The 12843-nt window shown below is 45.3% G+C and overlaps 1 protein-coding gene across 2 annotated transcripts in view; it reads right to left on the bottom strand.

The window, feature by feature from the left end:
* The window catches only part of LOC308313485 (xylosyltransferase 1-like), a 152521-nt gene that overhangs the window by 21073 nt on the left and 118605 nt on the right, over positions 1–12843 (bottom strand). For both annotated transcript variants that reach the window (XM_080760625.1, XM_080760624.1), the window contains exon 10: positions 9393–9591. In XM_080760625.1, the coding sequence (XP_080616751.1) occupies positions 9393–9591 (199 nt within the window). The remainder of the gene's footprint in view (positions 1–9392; positions 9592–12843) is intronic.

The following is a 12843-nucleotide window of genomic DNA, read 5'->3' on the forward strand; positions in this document are numbered from 1 at the left end:
TGGGTCTGTAACTCTGAGAGTGTAACAAATGGAACCAAATGGACCCTTATGGGTCTGTAACTCTGAGAGTGTAACAAATGGAACCAAATGGACCCTTATGGGTCTGTAACTCTGAGAGTGTAACACATGGAACCAAATGGACCCTTATGGGTCTGTAACTCTGAGAGTGTACAAATGGAACCAAATGGACCCTTATGGGTCTGTAACTCTGAGAGTGTACAAATGGAACCAAATGGACCCTTATGGGTCTGTAACTCTGAGAGTGTACAAATGGAACCAAATGGACCCTTATGGGTCTGTAACTCTGAGAGTGTAACACATGGAACCAAATGGACCCTTATGGGTCTGTAACTCTGAGAGTGTAACACATGGAACCAAATGGACCCTTATGGGTCTGTAACTCTGAGAGTGTAACACATGGAACCAAATGGACCCTTATGGGTCTGTAACTCTGAGAGTGTACAAATGGAACCAAATGGACCCTTATGGGTCTGTAACTCTGAGAGTGTACAAATGGAACCAAATGGACCCTTATGGGTCTGTAACTCTGAGAGTGTACAAATGGAAACAAAATGGGTCCACTCTCAGAGTTAAACTAACATTGATTTTACAATATAAATTGGGGGTCCCAGAGATGGAAATGCCATTAAATGGGGGTCCGTAGACTAATGCATGTCAAACTGAGGGTCCTTGAAATTAAACTGGTTGAAAATCACTGTTAGAGCCCCCTTTCATGACGACGCCAGGCCCAGGAAATAATTCCCCATTTTTCCCCGTAGACGTTTCAAAGCGTATTTACTTAAAGATCTGTAAGCCTTGAACAAAGCCAACTGGGATCGTGAGCAATCATGAACAACAAACACAATATTTTGGGGCCGAACAAAATAATTAAAAAGAAGAAAAAGAACAAAATAAGTGTTGTGCACTGCACTTTTTTCTTACAAAAAAATCTATAAATCATGAGTTGTCGCCATCCGAGGTGGCTTTATGTTTGAGGTCTTTAAATAAATACATTTTAAAATGTCTATGGGGGAAAATGCATGGGGAATTATTTCCTGGGCCTGGCGTCGTCATGAAAGGGTGGCGGGACTGTGACGCTCTATAGCCTAAACTGTAATCCTGGGGGCGCCTGATGGAGGGGAAAGGAACTGGTTGGAATAACGTGTTCCTTCCACGCGCTAAAATGGGATAAAAAATATATATATTAAAAAAATAAACTGTAATCCTGGGTGCTAATATTCTCTCCCTCTGCCAACCTGGGGAGAGCCCTGAACTGAGCTCAAGCATATAATCCTTCAAATGCATGAGGAGTGAGCAGGTCACCTGCCTCTTCTCAGTTTCCCCAGTAGGACGTACAGCATGTGGAAGGAACGCCAACCCATCTGTTCATTTCTCCATTTGATTAAAAAAAAACTAAAAACACTTCTTACATCATTACAAACTATACCCATTTCTTCCCCTTAACCCATTTTGGACTGAGGTCCATTAAAAAAAAGGCTTCAAAATCCAAATTATTTTCTGAAAAAAACCCATGTTTCTATGTCAGTGGTGCTCAACCTTTTTCATGTCAAGGACCCCCAGAATTATCTCTATTGGGCCACGGACCTCCATCTGAAAATATGTAGTTCCAGGGGGACCCTGAAGCCAATATTTTAGTTAAAAATGTTCGCTCTGAAATATATATTCAAAGATTTGCGCCACATTTTCACGACTTTTCAAAAATAGCAGACCTACAAGCTCGTAGCGCGCCACTCGGTGGCGCGCTATGAGCTTGTAGATCTCCTATTTTTTTTTTTTTATATATATTTTTTATCCCACGATTTTGTAACCCATTTTTCACCCCTGTGTCAATCATCTAATGTGATCCTGGGCTCTATACACCCTCCGCCAACCTGGGGAGAGCAACGGACTTAACTCATGCTTCCTTCATGCCTGAGTGTCCAAGTTGCTCCTTTACACCTGACACGGGGGAGTTTCCCTGGTTGGACGTAGCGCGTGGAAGGAACACGTTATTCCAACCAGTTCCTTTCCCCTCCATCAGGCGCCCCGGCTGGCCAGGGGGAGGCGATCTCCTATTTTTCAATAGCTAAAGCATAGCATAATGCTAACCCCCCAAAATGGGGTTAATGCTGACCCAGCAGACCCTCTCTCTGCCCACGTCACCGTCTCCAACTGGCGTCTGACACCTCTCCATAAAACAGAGACAGGTCAATTTGATCAGGCAGCCAAGCGGACGGCTATATGCCCCAGGCCCCCAGGCAGGCAGCCTACATCTGGGCCTGATTAAAAACCCGTAAAGGTTTGAAGGGACCCCTGGGGGGGAAGGGGGGGAGGGGGGGCTTCTTGTTCAGAGGCTTATTAGTGGCACATTTTGTTTTTTTTGCCCAGAAAATCAAACACAGGTGTTTTTCAGTCACTGCAATATAAAGCACCGGAGGAGGACGAACAAACTCCCTCGGGGTGCAGGAAAGGTTTAACCTATTCTGGGGACGAGAAAACCCCCTTTTGGGTGTTTTAACCCATTCTGACCTGAGATCAGATTCATACGAGGTTTCCACTGGACACACACTGGTCTGATTAACCCATTCTGACCTGAGATCAGATTCTAAAAATGTCAGTCGTTCTTCGATTTTTCAAAAATGGCAGACCTACAAGCTCGTAGCGCGCCACCGAGTGGCGCGCTATGAGCTTGTAGATCTGCTATTTTTCAATAGCTAAAGCATAACATGATGCTAACACTAAAATGGGTTCCCGTTCAGAATGGGTTAAAGCATTATGTTACACTTTAGCTATTGGAAAAATAGCAGATCTACAAGCTCGCTGTATACGAGCTTGTGTATAGGTCTGTGTGGCACAAACCTTTGAATATATGTTCTTTCAGAGCGAACGTTTTTAACTCAAATCTTTGCTTCCGGGGGGGGGTCCCTGGAACAACATATTTTCAGATGGGGGTCGGCGGCCAATTACATATATTTTTGGGGGACCTTGACATGAAGATGTTTGAGAACGACTGACGTAGGGTTACAGAAAACTGTCACGAATTTGTAGAATCGTTCGGGTTAAAACTACCGTGGTGACTATTTGGGCTAAGATGGATGGACGCATGTTAACGCATTAAGACCTGGAAACGCATCTGTGTCACTTCAGCGTTTAATAATCACATTAACGGTTATTTAATACTTTAGCTATTGAAAATTAGCAACTGCTATTTTTCGAAAAATCATGAAAACCATATAACCATACCATATAAAACCAAATATTTGAATATACATATTTTTTTTGCTTGAACAAAATATGTTGCGAAGGGGGTCACATATTTTTAGGGGTCTGTGAAGTTGCCCGAACGGCCAAGGCTCCAAGAATCGACAGGCCAAGAATGTAGATCTTTTTTGGTATTTTATTTACCTCAAACCACAGAGTGACCAACCCAGGCTGGATTTGACTGTGCAGGCAAAAATAATACTTCACGAATAAAGACTTACAATACACTTTCAAATAACATAAAGTAAGAAAACACTTGACAACTCAACTAAGGAAAAACAACAAAACAAGAACTTAAGAAACTGAAAACAGGCTATGCCTTCCTGGCCCTGCCAGCTCTCCCCTGGAGTTGTCTCCTTTGTTAGTCTCAAGATAAACTGATTCCCTCCCAAACATTTCCACAAGCCTCCCTTATGTACCAGGTGAGACCCCACCCACAATGATTAGTAATTGGACCAATCTACTCAAACCAGGTAAACCATGACCCATGAGTTAGACCAACTACAATTACACATTTAGAGTCTGAATGTTTTCCAAGGCATCACATCACACAAAACAATTACAATAGAATTAGGCAACACAGATAAGGGTATATGATGCTACACATGGCCACCTCTCCAAGGAGCTTGATGACAGTCAATTAATGGAAGCATCTGTGCAGTGTGTGTTTGTCATGACCAGTTTTATATTGTGGAGTCTTCTAGTGTCTATAGGGCACGGGTTGCCCCGTGACAGGGTCTTTGACATGTTTAAAAGCACCACTAGATTTAGAAGATCTTTGTGTAGAATCTGGTCTCAGGTCTTAAGGGTTTAAATAAAGATTCAAAGAGGAAGAGAGGAAGGAAAGAAGGTGGTAACCCTGTCTGTCTGTCAGTCTGTCTGTCTGTCTGTCTGTCTGTCTGTCTGTCAGTCTGTCAGTCTGTCAGTCTGTCAGTCTGTCAGTCTGTCTGTCTGTCTGTCTGTCTGTCTGTCTGTCTGTCTGTCTGTCTGTCTGTCTGTCTGTCTGTCTGTCTGCCTGCCTGCCTGCCTGCCTGTCTGCCTGTCTGCCTGCCTGCCTGCCTGCCTGCCTGCCTGCCTGCCTGCCTGCCTGCCTGCCTGCCTGCCTGCCTGCCTGCCTGTCTGCCTGTCTGCCTGTCTGTCTGTAGGCTGCCACATTACTCTGAATCCTGCAGTACTTTGAGATTAAAACAGCCTTGGAATCCTGAGCTCCTGTTTAAAAAAAATAAAACATCCTATTTCTAGAGAACCTTAAGGCTGAATGACTCACTCACAAGAGAGAGAGAGAGAGAGAGAGAGAGAGAGAGAGAGAGAGAGAGAGAGAGAGAGAGAGAGAGAGAGAGAGAGAGAGAGAAATGAGGCACATCCATTGAAATAAAGATTAAAGTGTAGCATCTCAAACATCCCCTAAGACTTATAACCATAACTTATTTTGAATGTTCAAATCTGCTCATGGGAATAAATACGGTATTGATGTGAAAAAAGGTGGACCCACTTCTGATATGGCACGGCAGCCAAGTCGAGCAAACAGTTCCAAGTATACATCCTTGCAGGCAGTGACAGTACTGTAGGCCTACTGTACAGTACTGTAGGTCTACTGTAGCCTGCCTGCCTACCTGTTAATGTTTTGGGCAGCTGCTGCTGCTGATTTTATCACCCTAATGCTGGCTACCGCCGCAGTAGCTCGATAGGATGCACTTCTATACCATGTTTAACGTATATTCAAAAGTGTGTATAGCGGCCTACACATTGTTTAAGTCAAAGCATCATGGCTTTCATAATATGGTATTATATAAACTGTGGCTAAAAGCAATCCAGCACCACCATCACTTCAATGTTTACATTCTGTCAGTCTCTCCCTCCTCCCGGCAATATTATGATCTGTCTGTCATGTAAAGTATATAGGCTATACAACCGAACAGACTTGGCAGAGCGTGCACAGGGATTTAGGTTCTGTGAGTCAAGTATAGTAAATAATCTATCTATAGCTAACAATCTTTATATCAAGGAGAAACTGATATGGATATCTTCTCTGCATGTCATGACGTACAACAGTGGGGTTATTTATTTTTTAGGATGCATTAATCCATTGTCGTGTGTGGGTTAGAATTAGGGATGGAGCTCGAAACCCGATACCCGAAAAGAAAACCCGGTACCAAGCTTATTGAGAACCCGGTATCAATAAGCTTATTGAGAACCCGGTATCAATAAGCTTTGGGCCTGTTATCCAGCATTAATTAGTGGCCCATGACGTCATGTTTAAACAAGCGATCAAGAAATGAATCTAATCAATCACCCATGCTTGGTGACAAACATGTCAGTCTAAAGGTGTATTGAATTGATATACCTGCCAACCAGCGAAACAAAATGACACCTGTGTGATGGTACACAAGTAGGCCAGCGCCCACACATTAACAATAATATATGAACCTTTATTGAGAAAGGATATTAGGATATCCCCTTGAGATGTATCATCTCGTTTTCGTTTTAATGCCTTCCGTCTGTTAGAAAAATACTGTATTCCAAGACCATCCCTCGTTAGAATGCATAAAACTAGTATCCTATAATGTTCTTGCCAGCTCGAGGGATTATATTAAAGGTAGAGTCAGTGATTTCACTTAATTCAAATATCACTTTTTTTGTTTTTTTGTTGTGATAATCCTCTCTACTATAGAGTGTGCTGACCATATAAGGAGTTCCTCCCTGTCCCCAGTTAACCCCTGGGGGTCAAAAAACCTTAGGTTTCGTTTTTGACTCTCTATCCTGATTGGACGAAGGCTTAGGTCCCACAGCCAAAAACGAAACCTAAGGTTTTTTGAGTGAAATCACTTACTCTACCTTTAATGCCAGAGTGAAACAGACAAGCATAACATAACAGAAAGAGGGCTTTTGAGGGTGTGAATACCTGGGCCAAATAAAAGAGGGGTTTTGAGGGTGTGAATACCTGGGCCAAATGAAAGAGGGGTTTTGGAGACATCTTTCTGGTATACCTGGGCCAAATGAAAGAGGGGTTTTGGAGACATCTTTCTGGTATACCTGGGCCAAATGAAAGAGGGGTTTTGGAGACATCTTTCTGGTATACCTGGGCCAAATGAAAGAGGGGTTTTGGAGACATCTTTCTGGTATACCTGGGCCAAATGAAAGTGTGACAGAAATAGCAATGAGCGAGCGAGTGACTCCCTAAAGGCATTCTGGGTGGGAATCCCTTTTGGTGTTTTAAAGCATTATGTTGTGCTTTAGCTATTGAAAAATAGCAGACCTACAAGCTCGTAGCGCGGCACTCGGTGCTTGTAGGTCTGCTATTTTTAAAAAATCGTGAAAATGTGACGCAAACCTTTGAATATATATATTCTTTCAGAGCAAACGTTTTAAGTCAAATCTTTGCTTCTGAGGGGTTCCTGGAACAACATATGTTCAGATGGGGGTCGGCGGCCAATTACATATCATTTTTGAGCGTCCTTGACATGAAAATGCTTGAGAACCTGCACTGACACATAGAAACATGCAGGTTTTACAGAAAACTGTCAAGATTTAGAAGACATTTATTTAATTTGTGGCGGTGGGGGGGATTCAGATTTTACGGGGGCCAGTTTCGAAATGCAGCCGTCCGTATAGGTGCCCTTTGAGAGCGGTTTTGAAGGAGTCTAGGGATTCACACGTCTTAATGACTGTTGGTAGGGCGTTCCACATTTTGGTGGCATAGGAGCGAAATTAATTTAGTCCCTGGTTTGTGCCGAATCTGGGTTGTACATGGTTCATTGCACTCCCTCTGAATTGAAAATTAATTGGTGTCAATAGCCTTTCTGCTGGATATGAACGGACAAGCAAAGCGTGGAAAAACTGCAGAATGGAGAAAACAAACGGTCGTTTTGCATTCACGGCTAATTCTGTCCCTTTCTAGAAAGAAAAGGAAAAAAAGCGTGCTGGCTGTCACATCTTAACCCATTCTGGACGGGAACCCCATGTTGGTGTTTTAAAGAATTATGTTTATACTTTATAACTATTGAAAAATAGCAGATCTACAAGCTCTTGCAGATCTGCGAATTTTTTCTTTTTTTCAAAAATCGTGAAAATGTGGAGCAAATCTTTGAAATATATTATTCTTTCAGAGCAAACGTTTTTAACTCAAATCTTTGCTTCTGGGGGAGTGGGGGGGTTTCCTGGAACAACATGTTTACAGATGGGGATCGGCGGGCAATTACATAATAATTCTGGGGGCATGAAATAGTTTGAGAAAACCACCGACAGAAGAAAACTGTCATGATTTAGAAGAAGAAATGTTGTGTATAATCTGGCCCGTCCGGCCGGGGCGGGTTAAGCCAGGCTATTGTACCCTAACCCATTCTGACCTGAGATCAGATTCATACGAGGTTTCCACTGGACACACACACTGGTCTGATTAACCCATTCTGACCTGAGATCAGATTCTAAAAAAGGTCAGTCGTTCTTCGATTTTTCAAAAATAGCAGACCTACAAGCTCGTAGCGCGCCACTCGGTGGCGCGCTATGAGCTTGTAGATCTGTTATTTTTCAATAGCTAAAGCATAGCATAATGCTAATACCAAAATGGGTTCCCGTTCAGAATGGGCTAAAGAGGGGCTGCGCTGAACAGAAACACAGATTAACATAACAAGACAATCAGGGAGAGCATTCCAGTGTGAAGGTGAGAAGAACTCCCATTAGGAGGACAACAAACAAGCAGCGCACACGCACACACACACACACACACACACACACACACACACACACACACACACACACACACACACGAGGCGCCCGCTCATCCACGCGAGGCACAGCTGATGATGAATTCAATCAATTTACATTTTTACAACAAGGCCATTACAACTGGCCCCGCGTTTTAATTGGCCCAAAGTCTCGTCACATGAGCGAGTCTCGGCAAGGTCGCCGTAGCGATGTACTGTATATAAGGTCACCATGGCGATGAGATGTTGTTCCTGATCACCTCATAATTATTATGTTCGGCGTTTATGGCGCCAATTGCACTTTGCTCGCCGCGCCGTGTGAGTGGCTGAGCGGTTGACTCGTGTCAAATCAGCAGCTTAACCCATTCTGGGCGGGAACCCCTTTTAGGTGTTAGCATTATGCTATGCTTTTAGCTGTTGAAAAATAGCAGATCTACAAGCTCATAGCGCGCCACCGAGTGGTGCGCTATGAGCTTGTAGGTCTGCTATTTTTTGAAAAAATCGAAGAACGACTGACATATAGAAACATAGCTTTTTCAGAAGACTGTCAGGATGTAGAAGATATTTTTTAGAATCTGATCTCAGGTCAGAATGGGTTAAAAGACCCCCAGGGGTCCTTGAGGGAGTTCCAGGGGGTCCCCAGCTAAATGATAGTTTGGAACCAAATGGACCCTTACATTACAAATGGAACCAAGACCCTATAACGGGTCCATTTGGTTCCATTTGTACACTCTCAGAGTTAAATTAACTGATTTTGATTTTACATTATAAATTGGGGGTCCCAGAGCAGAGATAGAAATGCCATTAAATGGGGGGTCCGTAGACTAATGCATGTCAAACTGGGGGTCCTTGAAATTAAACGGGTTGAGAATCACTGCTAGAACCAAACAAAAATCTCTTAAGGGGGTCCCTGGCATATATTTTCAAATGGGGGTCCACGGGATAATTAGTGTCACATTGGGGGTCCTTGACTGCGTCGGTAAATGGTGCATTTATATAATTATATAGCGCCTTTACATGCAAATACATTCACACACACACATTCACACACACACACACACACACACATTCACACACCGATGGCGGCGGAAACCATGCAAGGTACCAACCAGCACATCGGGAGCAATTAGGGGTTCAGTGTCTTTGCCCGCAAGGACACTTCGACATGTAGACAGGAGGAGGAGGAGGAGGAGCCGGGATTCGAACCGCCGACCCCAGGGATCTTTGGACGACCTGCTCTATACCTCCTGAGCCACAGTCGCCCCACGCCTAAATTATACATCAGTCAGCGTGTGCATGTGTGTGTGCGCGTGTGTGTGTGCGTACGTGTGTGTGCGTGTATGTGTGTGTGTGTGCGTGTGTGTGTGTGTGCGTGCGTGTGTGTGTGTGCATGTGCGTACGTGTGTGTGCGTGTGCGTGCGGACTCACCTCGGCGTACTGCAGGCGGCTGAAGGTGCCACCGGGGGGCGACGTGACCTTGAAGTTGGCCCGGGGAGACACCCAGGTCTCCAGCGTCTCCAGCCTGCTGGTCGCCAGGTTGGTGGCGTGGTGCCTCACCAGGTAGCCCTGGAACTGGTCCGCCTGGAAGTAGAGGTGCACGGACACCGGGTGGCCCATGGGGAAATACCTGGCAACGCACAGAGAGAGAGAGAGAGAGAGAGAGAGAGAGAGAGAGAGAGAGAGAGACAGAGAGAGAGAGAGAGAGAGAGAGAGAGAGAGAGAGAGAGAGAGAGAGAGAGAGAGAGAGAGAGAGAGAGAGAGTCCATTAGCAAACCCGATACGTAGCGACCTGCCGCGCTGTGCTGTTTTTTAACCCATTCTGACCTGAGATCAGATTAAAAAAAAAAACGTCTGTTTGAAAATAACAGTCTTCTGAAAAAGCTATCAAGTTTATTGGTCATTTAAAGTACACACACCTTATACAATGTATTCAGGGTTTTCTTTTTGACCGAAAGGGAGTGTTTGGCAGAAGCCTCAGCTTATAGTGCCAGCCCTTTTAATATTCAAAATAGCTTTAGAAAGGAAAAATAGGAAGGAAAAAGCTTATGTTTCTACGTCTGTCGTTCTTTTCGATTTTTCAAAAAATAGCAGACCTACAAGCTCATAGCGCGCCACTCGGTGGCGTGCTATGAGCTTGTAGATCTAGCTATTTTTTAAATAGCTATAAAGCATAACGTATAATGCTAACACACCCAAAAGGGGTTCCCGTCCAGAATGCGTTAAAGGGCAAGCGTGTAAGAGGAGAGCTGGGGGGGAATATCTAGATCTCTGGACGATGGGCGACTGACTGCAGGCTCTGGGAGGGAATGCTAATGTGACTCCTGATGCTAATGGAGGCGCTGCCGCCGCGCTGCTGAAGGTTATACTCTGGCGGCGGCGGCGGCGGTTGGCGGTGGTTTGTGGCGGTGGTTTGTGGTGGTGATGTGTTCCGTGATTGTTGCGACGCGGCGGACATTAATTCAATGACCTTATGAAGCTGTGACTGCATGCGAGGGAGAGAGGCGAGAGAGAGAGGTTGGATATAGGTGTTATAGAGAGAGAGAGAGAGAGAGAGAGACCACATTGGTCTGATAAGGCCTCGTTCACACCTAAAAGACACCCGTCTTGTCTTGTGTCTTGTGTCCGTGTTTAACACTTAGGGCTGTATTTTGCGTGTCTTAAGTACCAGGTCTTATTCCCTAACTTGAGTAAACTAAAGACCTGGAGGCGTGGTCAATGCTCTTTGGCCACTCAGAATAGCCAAATGGCATTGATCACGCCTCCAGGTCTTTAGTTTACTCAAGTTAGGTAATAAGACCTGGTACTTAAGACACGCAAAATACAGCCCACAGTGCGCTGGGGGTATTCTGTGAGCTCAGGCTTGGTGGTGCTGAGCGATTAACATTGGACGAAGGAACTTTTTCGGGGCCCACAGCGAAATGTTCTCTTACAGCAACAATCACACCGCATACATAAATCAAAAGAAAGCCTAACTTGTCCACTTCAATTGTACCATTTTACCATCTTCCATTCTGGAGATATTGACCTTTTTCTAACACCTGCTTTTGCCTGCACGCTGCTCGCTTGACAAAACAGCAGAGATATGGAAGGTTGAAGTTGACAGACATTGACAGACAGATATAAAAATGAACACAAATAATATCCTATACATACTACACACTGAATGAAAGCCCTGAATGTCTACTTTTAGGAGGAAAACAAATACACGTTGATCCCATGTACAGTTTGTCAGTAATTGGCTATTGAATGCAGCTTGCGCCCACCAGAGAGAACTTTAGACAAGGCATGGACCCGAAGAACTATTATTCACAAAATAAGGCCTATAGCGACATGTACATACTATATACCGTATGAAACAGAAGACTCTCTGCTTTCATAAGAAAATAACTAATACTGTAATAATAATAAAAATCACACCCCTGTGAAGTGAGCAGTGCAACGTTGCACTGCTCACTTCACAGGGGTGTGTGCTGCGGTGTGTGTGTGTGTGTGTGTGTGTGTGTGTGTGTGTGTGTGTGTGTGTGTGTGTGTGTGTGCGGTGTGTGTGCTGCGGTGTGTGTGCTGCGGTGTGTGTGTGTGTGTGTGTGTGTGTGTGCAGTGTGTGTGTGTGTGTGTGTGCGGTGTGTGTGCTGCGGTGTGTGTGTGTGTGTGTGTGTGTGTGTGTGTGTGTGTGTGTGTGTGTGTGTGCAGTGTGTGTGTGTGTGTGTGTGTGCGGTGTGTGTGCTGCGGTGTGTGTGTGTGTGTGTGTGTGTGTGTGTGTGTGTGCAGTGTGTGTGTGCAGTGTGTGTGTGTGTGTCTGTGTGTGTGTGTGTGTGTGTGTGTGTGTGTGTGTGTGCGGTGTGTGTGTGTGTGTGTGTGTGTGTGCGGTGTGTGTGTGTGTGTGTGTGTGTGTGCAGTGTGTGTGTGCTGTGGTGCGCTGAAGGATGTCTGGCCCTCGGGCAGGGTCTGGGAAGAGGGAGATGGTGGCGGCGGAGAGCACAGCTGTCCTCTCCATCTGTTCCACCCTGTGTAGTCATCTCCCTCTCCCTCCCTCTCCCTCTCCCTCTCTCTCCCTCTCCCTCTCCCTCCCTCCCTCTCCCTCCCTCCCTCCCTCCCTCTCCCCTCCCTCCCTCCCTCTCTCCCTCTCTCCCTCTCTCCCTCCCTCCCTCCCTCCTTCCCGCTCCCCTCTTATGACGGGCACACATTACACAAATCGAACAAAATCTCAAATCGAATAAATCGAACCGAACAAAATCTCAAATCGAACAATATTATTTGCATTCCACACTATTGTGCTGCGTCGAGCCATGCGAGCAGGTGCGTGCACAGTGATAGTCAAACGGACCAGCGCGTTCATGTGTTTGGGCCCAGCGCTGCAATACCAAATTGGGCCACTATGTCCATTTGGCCTCAGGGTTTCCTCCGGGTGCCGTCTCTATTCATATATACAAGACGTGTCACACACTATAGCCTCCCCATCTATACAGAACGTGTCACACACTATAGCCTCCCCATCTATACGGTACGTGTCACACACTATAGCCTCCCCATCTATACGGTACGTGTCACACACTATAGCCTCCCCATCTATACGGTACGTGTCACACACTATAGCCTCCCCATCTATACGGTACGTGTCACACACTATAGCCTCCCCATCTATACGGTACGTGTCACACACTATAGCCTCCCCATCTATACGGTACGTGTCACACACTATAGCCTCCCCATCTATACGGTACGTGTCACACACTATAGCCTCCCCATCTATACGGTACGTGTCACACACTATAGCCTCCCCATCTATACGGTACGTGTCACACACTATAGCCTCCCCATCTATACGGTACGTGTCACACACTATAGCCTCCCCATCTATACGGTACGTGTCACACACTAT

This window comes from Protomyctophum bolini (assembly GCF_963924005.1).
Source record: "Protomyctophum bolini genome assembly, chromosome: 3".
Lineage (NCBI taxonomy): Eukaryota > Metazoa > Chordata > Actinopteri > Myctophiformes > Myctophidae > Protomyctophum > Protomyctophum bolini.